The sequence below is a fragment of the Pristiophorus japonicus genome, chromosome 5 (assembly GCF_044704955.1).
Source record: "Pristiophorus japonicus isolate sPriJap1 chromosome 5, sPriJap1.hap1, whole genome shotgun sequence".
Lineage (NCBI taxonomy): Eukaryota > Metazoa > Chordata > Chondrichthyes > Pristiophoridae > Pristiophorus > Pristiophorus japonicus.
In genome coordinates this window covers 293,817,278-293,830,384 of record NC_091981.1, presented here as the reverse complement: position 1 = coordinate 293,830,384, position 13,107 = coordinate 293,817,278, and the positions used below count along the sequence as shown (strand labels likewise).

The window sequence follows — 13,107 nt, the reverse complement described above, 5'->3', positions numbered from 1 at the left end:
GGATGGAGAATTATTGAACTTCAGCCATGTGATCTTTAAATGTTTGCCATTGTCTCTCCACCATCAACCCTCTAAGTATCATTTGCCAGTCTATTCTTGCCAATTCACGTCTCATACCATCGAAGTTACCTTTCCTTAAGTTCAGGACCCTAATCTCTGAATTAACTGTGTCACTCTCCATCTTAATAAGGAATTCTATCATATTATGGTCACTCTTCCCCAAGGGGCCTCGCACAACAAGATTGCTAATCGTTTCTAATTACACATCACCCAGTCTAGGATGACCAGCCCTCTAGTTGGCTCCTCAACATATTGGTCCAGAAAACCATCCCTAATACCCTCAAGGAAATCCTCCTCCATCGTATTGCTACCAGTTTGTTTAGCCCAATCTACATGTTGATTAAAATCGTCCACGATAATTGCCATACCTTTAATGCACGCTTCCCTAATTTCTTGATTGATGCTGTCCCCAACCTCACTACTACTGTTTGGCAGTGTGTACACAACTCCCACTCGCGTTTTCTGCCCTTTGGTATTCTGCAGCTCCACCTATACAGATTCCACATCATCCAAGCTAATGTTCTTCCTTACTATTGCATTAATTTGCTCTTTAACTAGCAACACTACCCCACCTCCTTTTCCTTTCTGTCTATCCTTACTGAATGTTGAATACTCCTGGATGTTGAGTTCCCAGCCTTGGTCACCCTGGAGCCATGTCTCCGTGATGCCAATGATATCATAGTCATTAATTGCTGCCTGTGCAGTTAATTCGTCCACCTCATTATGAATACTCCTCGCATTGAGGCACAGAGTCTTCAGGCTTGCCTTTTTAACACACTTTGCCCTTTTAGAATTTTGCTGTAAGTTGGCCCTTTTTGATTTTTGCCTTGGGTTTCTCTGCCCTCCACTTTTACTTTTCTTCTTTCTATCTTTTGTTACTGCCCCCATTCTACTTCCCTCTGTCTCCATGCATAGGTTCCCATCCCCCTGCCATATTCGTTTAACCCCTCTCCAACAGCACTCGCAAACACTCCCCCTAGGACATTGGTTCCAGTCCTACCCAGGTGCAGACTGTCCGGTTTGTACTGGTCCCACCTCCCCCAGAACCGGTTCCAATGTCCCAGGGATTTGAATCCCTCCCTTCTGCACCACTCCTCAAGCCACGTATTCATCTGAGCTATCCTGCGATTCCTACTCTGACTAGCACGTGGCACTGGTAGCAATCCTGAGATTACAACCTTTGAGGTCCTACTTTTTAATTTAACTCCTAGCTCCCTAAATTCAACTTGTAGGACCTCATCCTGTTTTTTACCTATATCGTTGGTACCTAAATGCACCATGACAACTGGCTGTTCACCCTCCCTTTTCAAAATGTCCTGCACCCGCTCCGAGACATCCTTGACCCTTGCACCAGGGAGGCAACATCCCATCCTGGAGTCTCGATTGCGGCCGCAGAAATGTCTATCTATTCCCCTTACAATTGAATCCCCTATCACTATAGCTCTCCCATTCTTTTTCTTCCCCTCCTGTGCAGCAGAGGCACCCACGGTGCCATGAACTTGGCTGCTGCTGCTCTCCCCTGATGAGTCATCCCCCTCAACAGTACCCAAAGCGGTGTATCTGTTTTGCAGGGGATCCCATAATCCCTGTTTTGCAGGGGATCCCATAATCCCTGTTTTGCAGGGGATCCCATAATCCCTTGGGAGCACAGGTATTTAAGGAGGCTTCACAAGTTGGAGAGGCACTCTGGAGACCTGCAAGAAAAGACTAAGGTCACACTTTACTTTGAGCTCACAGTGTTCAGTCTGACTCTTTCTCCTTACGCAACAGTAACAATGAGGGTAGTGCGTTTGATGTCGTGCACATGGATTTTAGCAAGGCTTTTGACAAAGTCCCACATGGCAGACTGGTCAGAAATGTAAAAGCCCATGGGATTCAAGGGAAAGTGGCAAGTTGGATCCAAAATTGGCTGAGTGGCAGGAGGCAGAGAGTAATGGTCGATGGAAGTTTAGTGACTGTAAAGTTGTTTCCAGTGGGGTTCCGCAGGGCTCAGTACTACATCGCTTGCTTTTTGTGCTATATATTAATTACTTAGATTTCAATGTAGGGGGCATGATTAAAAAGTTTGTGGATGATACAAAAATTGGCCATGTGGTTGATAGTGAGGAAGAAAGCTGTAGACTGCAGAAAGATATCAATGGACTGGTCAGATGGGCAGAAAAGTGACAAATGGAATTCAATCCGGAGAAGTGTGAGGTAATGCATTTCTGGAGGGCTAACAAGGCAAAGGAATACACAATAAATGAGATGATACTGAGGTGTGTTGTGAAACATAGGGACCTTGGAGTGCATGTCCACAGATCCCTGAAGGTAGCAAGACAGGTAGATACGGTAGTTAAGAAGGCATACGGAATACTTTCCTTTATTAGCCGAGGCATAGAATATAAGAGGAGGGAGGTTATGAATGACCTGTATAAACTAGATAGAGAGCATAGGAAGCACCTATATCCCTTAGCAGAGAGGTCAATAACCAGGGGCAAAGATCCTACAAATCCCCTGGGAGGATAGACGCACCAACATTAGTGTCCTTGACTAAGCCAACATCCCCAGCATTGAAGCACTGACCACACTTGATCAGCTCTGCTGGGCAGGCCACGTTGTCCGCATGCCAGATATGAGACTCCCAAAGCAAGCGCTCTACTCGGAACTCCTTCATGGCAAATGAGCCAAGGATGGACAGAGGAAACATCCTCAAAGCCTCCCTGACAAAGTGCAGCATCCCCACCGACACCTGGGAGTCCCTGGCCAAAGGCCGCCCTAAGTGGAGGAAGTGTATCCAGAAGGGCGTTGAGCACCTCGAGTCTCATCGCCGAGTGCATGCAGAAAACAAGCGCAGGCAGCGGAAGGAACGTGCGGCAAACCTGTCCCACCCTCCCGTCACTCTCAACGACTGTCTGTCCCACCTGTGACAGAGACTGTGGCTCTCGTATTGGACTATTCAGCCACCTAAGGACTCATTCAAAGAATGGAAGCAAGTCTTCCTCGATTCCGAGGGACTGCCTATGATTATGATGAGATTTAAATTGCCAGATTTAAGAGGGAAGTTGAGAACTTTTTTCACCCAGAGGGTGGTGTGGGTCTGGAACTCACTGCCTGAAAGGGTGATAGAGGCAGAAACGCTCATTACATTTAAAAAGTATTTGGATATGCACTTGAAGCGCCGTTCGTTCATCGCCGCTGGGCCAAAATTCAGGAACTCTCTCCCTGACAGCACTGTGGGAGTTCCTTCACCACAAAAACTGCAGCGGTTCAAGGCGACGGCTCACCACCACCTTTTCAATAGGCAACTGGGATGGGCAATAAATGCTGGCCTTGCCAGAGACGCCCAACAGCCCAGGGACGAATAAAAAAAGTCTACAAGGCTACGGAGCAAGAGCTGGAAAGTGGGATTAGGCTGGTTAGCTCTTTTTTGGCCAGCACAGACACTATGGGTCAAACTGGCCTCCTTGTGTGCAGTAAATTTCTTTCATACTATGACACTCTTGTACCAATGCACTTACAGACTCAGTCCAAGTATCAGTCTAGAATTGAAGGCTGCATTTGTGCCGACTCACCTTTATCCAGAGGACACGGAGCTGGAGTTGCAGGTCCTCCCGCTGCAATGAGACAGAGAATGGAATTCAGTTTAAAACATGACAATTAATTAACGTGCTATCAACATGCAATCGGAACACAGATAGTGATTGTACCTGCCGAGGGAAAGTGGCAAAGCGAGCGGCCGGACCGTCTGGCAGCGGGAAACCTGGCAGATTTTGCCGGTCAGGCATCTTTATCATTCCACTGGCTGGCTTTCCGCTCAAAAGGGCCTACGACATGCTCCCCCAGTAGCTGCAGCATGGCTGGTGGACTGCTGCTGAGTTTCAGTGGGGGCGGCTGCAGATTGCCTTGCAGGAGGATCTCAAGGAGCTCTAGACCTAGAAGGCCCGGCTGTAGACTGCACTAGGTCGGTATGGGTGGGAGCAGTGTGGACTGGCTGGCTGACAAACAACAGCAAGAGTACTGGTGCAGTGGCAGTGATGGGAGGACATATGCTGTCATCCTGAGAGAGGACAGCAGGTTTGTGGTCCATGGAGCCACTTCCACTCCGCTGGGGTTGCCTCAGCCATGCCCTGTAGGAGGACAGATTGCTGGACTGCTATGTGTCATGTATTCAACTGTCATTGTAATCCATGTATAAACTGACCTAAGTTGTACACCGTGAGAACACTGACCACTAGGTGGTGAACTTGTGGGAGACACTCCTAACCTGGACTTTCAGGTATAAAAGGGGAAGCTCCAACCATCTTCTCCACTTCAGTGCTGGCTAATAAAGGTTACTGGTCACAGAGTGACCTTCTCTCTAGTATGGGCCTCGTGTGCATTTTTACTGTGTAGTAAGGACATATTATTGGCGACGAGAAGCTGGGATTGAAACCACGCGAGCATGGCCACTAGCAGCATAGACGAGAGGTACTGTGTTGGTGATGATTGGGATGATTTTATTGAGACTACAGCAAAGTTTCGTCACTAAGGAATGGCTGGGACAGGATTCGGCCGACAAACGCAGGGCTCATCTCCTGACGGTTTGTGGATCCAGGATGTACTCCCTGATGAAGGACCTTCTAGCGCCAGAGAAGCCGGCGGACAAGACTTTTGAAGAGCTCAGTAAGTTGATCGGGGAACACTTTAAACCGGCAAGCAGCATGCACATGGCGAGACACCGGTTTTACACGCACCGGCGGTGAGAAGGACAAAGCGTTCCAGACTTCGTGGCAGACCCCCGGCGACTGGCGAGCCATTGTAAGTTCCCAGATGTATGCAGAGCGGAGATGCTGCGAGATATTTTCATTGAGGGCATTGGGCACGCTGGGGTTTTCAGGAAACTGATTGAGACCAAAGACTTGACCCTGGAAACGGCGGCTTTGATGGCCCAGACATTTACCTCAGGGGAGGAAGAGACCAGAATGATGTTTGACAAAAATCTTGGTTTAAATGCAGCAAATGGACAGGGAGTCAACATTGTTAACGCAGGGCCAATCGGACATGCCCGAGCATGTAGTCAAACCCAAAGGGGGAATTCAACAGAGACAATGGCTAGCTGAACGGCGATTCATGCCATTGCAAGGGACAATGCGGCCAGTAATAGGGCCATCAACAGCTGTCAATGGTGTGTTTAAGGACAGTTACAGAGACAGTCAGAGACGATCGACTGATAATGGATCTTTTGTTTCCAACAACGGCTCATGCTGGAGGGAAACACACAGCCAGAGCTTGCAGGTATCAGCAATATACCTGCAGAAACTGCAACGTCAGTTATGTGCAGGAAGCCTGCAGCCAGGCTGATGTACGAGGAGGACGGGGATGATGTAAGCCCTATGAGGCCAAATAGACACTGGGGGAACTCGCTGGAAGCTGAAGTTCAGTGAGTTCATGTGGAGCACATATACAGTTCATACACCAGGACGCCACCGATAATGATGAAAGTGCTCCTCAATGGCATCCCAGTATCAATGGTGCTAGACATGGGGGCCAGCCAGTCCCTGATGAGCATCAAGCAGTTCGACAAGTTGTGGGCGTCCAAGGCCAGGAGGCCAAAATTATTGCCGATTGATGTACAGCTATGGACATATACAAAGGAGATCATTCCGGTGCTAGGCAGTGCCACGGTAGTCGTGACCCACAAAGATTCGGAGAACAGGTTGCCACTCTGGATTGTCCCGGGAGACGGTCCCGCACTACTGGGGAGGAGTTGGCTTGCTGTCATGAACTGGAAATGGGGCGATGTCATAAGAACATAAGAATTAGGAACAGGAGCAGGCCATCTAGCCCCTCGAGCCTGCCCCGCCATTCAATAAGATCATGGCTGATCTGGTCGTGGACTCAGCTCCACTTACCCGCCCTCTCCCCGTAACCCTTAATTCCCTTATTGCTTAAAAATCTATCTATCTTTGACTTGAAAACATTCAATGAGCTAGCCTCAACTGCTTCCTTGGGCAGAGAATTCCACAGATTCACAACCCTCTGGGAGAAGAAATTCCTTCTCAACTCGGTTTTAAATTGGCTCCTCCGTATTTTGAGGCTGTGCCCCCTAGTTCTAGTCTCCCCGACCAGTGGAAACAACCTCTCTGCCTCTATCTTGTCTATCCCTTTCATGATTTTAAATGTTTCTATAAGATCACCCTTCATCCTTCTGAACTCCAAGGAGTAAAGACCCAGTCTACTCAATCTATCATCATAAGGTAACCCCCTCATCTCCGGAATCAGCCGAGTGAATCGTCTCTGTACCCCTTCCAAAGCTAGTATATCCTTCCTTAAGTAAGGTGACCAAAACTGCACGCAGTACTCCAGGTGCGGCCTTACCAATACCTTATACAGTTGCAGCAAGACCTCCCTGCTTTTGTACTCCATCCCTTTCGCAATGAAGGCCAATATTCCATTTGCCTTCCTGATTATCTGCTGCACCTGCAAACTAACCTTTTGGGATTCATGCACAAGGACCCCCAGGTCCCTTTGCACTACAGCATGTTGTAATTTCTCCCCATTCAAATAATATTCCCTTTTACTGTTTTTTTTCCCAAGGTGGATGACCTCACACTTTCCGACATTGTATTCCATCTGCCAAACCTTAGCCCATTCGCTTAACCTATCCAAATCTCCTTGCAGTCTCTCTGAGTCCTCTACACAACCCGCTTTCCCACTAATCTTAGTGTCATCTGCAAATTTTGTTGCACTACACTCTGTCCCCTCTTCAAGGTCATCTATGTATATTGTAAACAGTTGTGGTCCCAGCACTGATCCCTGTGGCACACCACTAACCACTGATTTCCAACTGGAAATGGACTCATTTATCCCAACTCTCTGCTTTCTGTTCGCCAGCCAATTCTCTATCCATGCTAATACATTTCCTCTGACTCCGCGTACCTTTATCTTCTGTAGTAACCTTTTGTGTGGCACCTTATCGAATGCCTTTTGGAAATCAAAATACACCACATCCATTGGTACACCTCTATCCACCATGCTCGTTATATCCTCAAAGAATTCCAGTAAGTTAGTTAAACATGATTTCACTTTCATGAATCCATGCTGCGTCTGCTTGATTGCACTATTCCTATCCAGATGTCCCGCTATTTCTTCCTTTATGATAGTTTCAAGCATTTTCCCCACTACAGATGTTAAACTAACCTGCCTTTTGCCTTCCCCCTTTTTTAAACAGAGGCGTTACATTAGCTGCTCTCCAATCCGCTGGTACCTCCCCAGAGTCCAGAGAATTTTGGTAGATTATAACGAATGCATCTGCTATAACTTCAGCCATCTCTTTTAATACCCTGGGATGTATTTCATCAGGACCAGGGACTTGTCTACCTTCAGTCCCATTAGCCTGACCAGCACTACCCCCCTAGTGATAGTGATTGTCTCAAGGTCCTCCCTTCCCACATTCCTGTGGCCTGCAAATTTTGGCATTGTTTTTGTGTCTTCCACTGTGAAGACGGAAGCATAATAATTGTTTAAGGTCTCAGCCATTTCCACATTTCCCATTATTAAATCTCCCTTCTCATCTTCTAAGGGACCAACATTTACTTTAGTCACTCTCTTCTGTTTTATATATCGGTAAAAGCTTTTACTATCTGTTTTTATGTTTTGCGCCAGTTTATTTTCGTAATCTATCCTTCCTTTCTTTATTGCTTTCTTAGTCATTCTTTGCTGTCGTTTAAAATTTTCCCAATCTTCTAGTTTCCCACTAACCTTGGCCACCTTATACGCATTGGTTTTTAATTTGATACTCTCAATGCAATTTTTCCTGTGGAGCGAATATCATGCTCACAGATCCTGGACAAATTTGACTCACTATTTCAATCCGGCATTGGCACTTTCATGGGGACCAAGGTAGTGATTCACATAAACCCGGACGCCAGGCCAGTGCACCGCAAGGCCAGAGCGGTGCCGTACGTGATGCGGGATCAGATAGAAGGTGAATTGGACCGCCTGCTGAGGGAAGGCATCATCTCGCCAGTCGAATTCAGTGACTGGGCGAGCCAGATTGTGCCGGTGCTCAAGGCGGGTGGGTCGGTCAGGATATATGGTGATTACAAGGCCACCATCAATCGGGTGTCACTCCAAGACCAGTACCCGCTACCGAGAGCGGAGGACCAAAACGGAAGCGATCCAGAGAGTATCCGGACCCCGTAACAAGATGGAGCTGCGTTCGTTCCTGGGGCTCCTGAACTATTTTGGTAACTTTCTTCCCAAATTGAGCACGCTGTTTGAGCCGCTACACGTGCTCCTACGCAAAGGTCATGAATGGGTCTGGGGAGACAGCCAGGAAAGGGCTTTTGATAGAGCACGCAATTTGTTATGTTCCAACAATCTGTTAACGCTATATGACCCATGTAAGAAACTTGTTTTAACATATGATGCGTCGTCCTATGGGGTCGGGTGTGTGTTGCAGCATGTAAATGTCAAGGGTCAGTTACAGCCGGTAGCTTATGCCTCCAGAAGTCTGTCCCAGGCAGAAAGGGGCTACGGGATGGTAGAAAAGGAAGCGCTTGCATGTGTATATGCAGTAAAAATAAAATGCATCAGTACATGTCTGGCAGGAAATTTGAGCTGGAGACAGATCACAAACCCCTAACGTCTCTTTTGGCCGACAACAAGGCCATAAATGCAAATGCGTCGGCCCGCATACAGAGATGGGCACTCACGTTAGCCACCTATTACTATACCATTCGGCACAGACCGGGCACTGAAAACTGCGCCGATGCACTCAGCAGGCTCCCACTAGCCACCACCGAGGGGGCAACCGAGCATGGTGCTGAGATGGTCATGGCTGTTGAAGCTTTCGAAAGTGAAGGCTCACCCGTGACAGCCCATCAGATCAAAGTCTGGACAAATCGAGACCCGCTACTGTCTTTAGTCAAGAAATGTGTCCCGAATGGGGACTGGGCAGCCACGTACGGAGCATGCCCTGAGGAATTTAAACCATTTCACAGACGCAAGGATGAACTCTCGATTCAGGCTGATTGCCTACTATGGAGAAACCGAGTAGTCATGCCCCAGATGGGCAGAGAGGCGTTCATCCGAGAACTCCACAATGAGCACCCGGGCATTGTCATGATGAAGGCAATTGCCAGGTCACGCGTTTGGTGGCCAGGGATAGATGCAAACCTGGAACTTTGTGTTCGCAGGTGCAACACGTGTGACCAGCTGGGCAATGCGTCCAGGGAAGCCCCCCTTAGCCCCTGGTCCTGGCCCACCAAGCCTTGGTCACGCATCCATGTGGACTACGCAGGTCCTTTCATGAGTAAAATATTTTTGGTTGTAGTAGACGCCTACTCCAAATGGATCGAGTGTGACATTCTCAATTCAAGCACATCCTCTGCCACGATAGAAAATCTACGAGCAATGTTCGCCACGCATGGTCTACCGGACGTCTTGGTCAGTGACAATGGCCCGTGCTTTACTAGCATTGAATTCCAGGACTTCATGCCATGAAATGGTATCAACATGTCAGAACGGCACCGTTCAAGCCGGCCTCAAACGGCCAGGCGGAACGAGCAGTGCAGATAATCAAACAGGGGATGCTCATAATCCAAGGAGGTTCCCTACAAAGCCGCTTATCACGCCTCCTATTGGCCAATAGATCCCGACCACACTCGCTCACAGGGGTTCCACCCGCAGAGCTGCTAATAAAAAGAACGCTCAAAACCAGGTTATCCCTTATACACCCCACCATGAAAGAAATTGTTGAGAGCAGGTGCTGGTCACAATGTGGCTACCATGATGGGAATGCGAGGGCACGATGTATCGATGTCAATGACCCTGTCTTTGTCCTCAACTACGCTGCAGGGCCCAAATGGCTCGCAGGCACTGTGATTGCCAAAGAGGAGAATAGGATTCTGGTAGTTAAACTTACCAATGGACAAATCTGCCGCAAACACGTGGATCAAACGAAAAGGAGGTTCAGCAACCCCATAGAAGAAGCAGAGGAAGAACATGTAGTAGAGTTCACTCCACCGCAGGTGATCGAACACCAGAACCAAGTGGAGGAGAGCCTAGTCACTATGGGCAGTCCGGACAGGCCTGAGGCACCGCAAACAGCAGACACTCAGGCCAGCGCCCAACAACCGGAGCCCCAACTCAGGCGCTCTGCAAGGAAGCGTAAACCACCAGAGAGACTTAACCTGTGATCCCAATAAGACTTTGGGGGGGAGGTGATGTCATGTATTCAACTGTCATTGTAATCCATGTATAAACTGACCTAAGTTGTACACCGTGAGAACACTGACCACTAGGTGGTGAACTTGTGGGAGACACTCCTAACCTGGACTTTCAGGTATAAAAGGGGAAGCTCCACCCATCTTCTCCACTTCAGTCCTGGCTAAAGGTTACTGGTCACAGAGTGACCTTCTCTCTAGTATGGGCCTCGTGTGCATTTGTACTGTGTAGTAAGGACATGTTACTATGAACCTTGCACACCCCTTTCCACACTGGAAAACACAGTCACGATGGCAGCTGTCTGAGTTTGTGTGATAGAAGCATGAACTTCCACTGCAGCCACACTCTTCTTTTGACTACCCTTTTACTATTTATTTGTTTCCAAAATGCTTTAGGGTTCCCTTTAATGTTAGCCGCTAATCTATTCTCATACTCTGTTTGCCCCTCTTATTCCCTTTTTTAAATCTCCTCTGTAGTTTCTACATTCAGCTTGGTTCTCTATTGAAATCTGAACCTTACAATTATCATAAATCTCGTTTTCCCCGTCACACCGGACAGTCCGACCAGAGCCGCAGCACCACGAGGCAGCGACACTCCGGTCAGGCCGCCCACACCCAACGTCCAAGTCAGACGCTCAACCCGAGAGCGCAGACCCCCGGTCAGGCTCGACCTGTAAACCACATCTAAGACTGGGGGGGAAGTGTTGTGATGTATTTGCAGCCATACTCTGTACCATGCATTGTACCATGTAATTACATGTAATAGCCAACAGATGGGGAGAGTCCGGGAGGCACACGTTATTGCACCTTGTGCTGCCTCCCTATGTAAAGCAGGCTCCCCCTGCAGTGCTCACTTTTGGAGTTTACATTAAACCTAAAGGTCACAAGGTGATCAGTTCCAGCAAATGGGCCACGTGTGATTTATTATAGTGATAAACATATGTATCAGACCTCTGCCTTCAGCCGTCTGTAATGCTGCTTTGCTGCTCCTGAGTATTGTTACGATTGATTGGAGCTTGTCCTGTTTCATAACTATTCTAAAATCCCACCGGCGGATGCCTCGGAACCAAGTTTTTTTTAACGAAAATACCTGGTGGTCCCAGAGGAACATAGACTTGTGCTCCGAGGCCTAGCTGTGCAGCCCAGTGCAGAGGCCCACGTATTCCCCCAGGAGCGTATGCGCATCCTGGGATCACGTGGGCCTAGATCACCAATCACAATGTAATATTCTCATTCATAGTAATGGGAGCTCCGAGTTCTCATTACTATCAATGAGAATACCTGTAAAATCAAATAAAACACAAGTATAAATTTAAAAAACATGTCACTTTTTAAAAATTAATTAAAATTGCATTAAATTAAATGTTTCAGAGAAAAATTTATTTTTTTGAAATTAAAAGAATGTTTTAATAGTGTTAAAAATAAACTTACCTTCATAGACAGGGTTTTTAAATATAAAAATAAGGAATAACATTTATTTTTTCTATTTATTAAAGCTCTTATGCTGATAAAAGCATCTGCCGAGAACTTCTGCTTTAGCACTCCAAGAGGGAAGCGGAGCGTCAAATCAAGCACGATCACTTCCCTTAGAGTGCCAAAGGAAGCAAGAGGGGTGGCAATGGCAATGGCAGACGCTCAACAATGTTCCGTGCAGCACTGCCATCCTTGGAGGCTCCTTTCCTCACTTAAAGAGAAGGGCCAATGATGGGGTCAATCACTCTTCATCATATCGCTGTGGGGCCACGGGACCTGTGCCAGGTGTATAACAGCCCCAAGCACTCGAAGAATCGCGGGGTCCAAAAAAACACTAGACTGGGGAGATTAATAAATGTTGCCCTGCTTGATCACCACTGCCTTTAAATAACGCTCCCCAAGCGGCCAGCCGAAGTGACAACGCCTCCTGCTGTTGCCGTTGTTGACGCCGGCCGATGCTGCAGGGGGCGAATATTGCATTTGGGGCGGTAATTGGGCGCTGCGCACCGGATGACGTCATGATCTACGGAGTGCTACAGAGTGAGGTGGTAAGGGTTAGCGCCGACAGGGAAGTTCGCGGGCATCGGTGAATTTGCCCAGTCAGTATTCCCTGAAAGTCCCGTTACCGCCCCCCGCAGGTGCTAACGACAGTCACAAACCAGGCCAATTTTTCTACCCCTTAAGAGTTTATCTCAGAAAGTTTGAAGCTCAACTTAATTTAGAGCAACTAATATTTACTCTCAACTTAGCTCAGTTGGTAGCACACTTGTAAGAGTCAGAAGGCTGGGGGCTGAAGTTCCACAACAACAACAACAACTTGTACTTATATAGCACCTTGAACATAGTAAAATGTCCCAAGGTGCTTCACAGGAGTGTTATTAGACAAAAATTTGACACCGAGCCACATAAGAGGAAATTAGCACAGGTGACCAAAAGCTGAAGAACTTAAGAAATAGAAGTAGGAGTCGGCCATACAGCCTCTCACACCTGCTACGCCATGTAATACGATCATGGCTGATCCGATCATGGACTCAGGTCCACTTCCCTGCCCGCTCTCCATAACCCCTTATTCCATTATCGGTGAAGAAACTGTCGATCACTGTCTTAAAGTTATTCAATGTCCCAGATTCCACAGCTCTCTGAGGCAGCGAATTCCACAGATTAACAATACTCTGAGAAGAAATTCCTCTTCATCTCAGTTTTAAATGGGCGGCCCCTTATTCTAAGATCATGAGCCCTAGTTCTAGTCTCCCCTATCAGTGGAAAATTCTCTCTGCATCCACCTTGTCAAGCCCCCTCATAATCTTATATGTTTCGATAAGATCACCTCTCATTCTTCTGAATTCCAATGAGTAGAGGCCCAATCTACTCAACCTTCCCTCAT

The 13,107-nt window shown here is 47.6% G+C and overlaps 1 protein-coding gene across 15 annotated transcripts in view; it reads right to left on the bottom strand.

Annotated features, from left to right (window-relative positions):
• LOC139264759 (speriolin-like) overlaps positions 1–13,107 on the bottom strand; it is a 395,630-nt gene that overhangs the window by 99,675 nt on the left and 282,848 nt on the right. For 14 of the 15 annotated variants that reach the window (XM_070881830.1, XM_070881833.1, XM_070881832.1 and 11 more), the window contains one exon: positions 3,615–3,656. The exons of the other annotated variant lie outside the window; for it this stretch is intronic. In XM_070881830.1, coding sequence (XP_070737931.1) covers positions 3,615–3,656 — 42 coding nt within the window. The remainder of the gene's footprint in view (positions 1–3,614; positions 3,657–13,107) is intronic. 15 annotated transcript variants of the gene reach the window in all.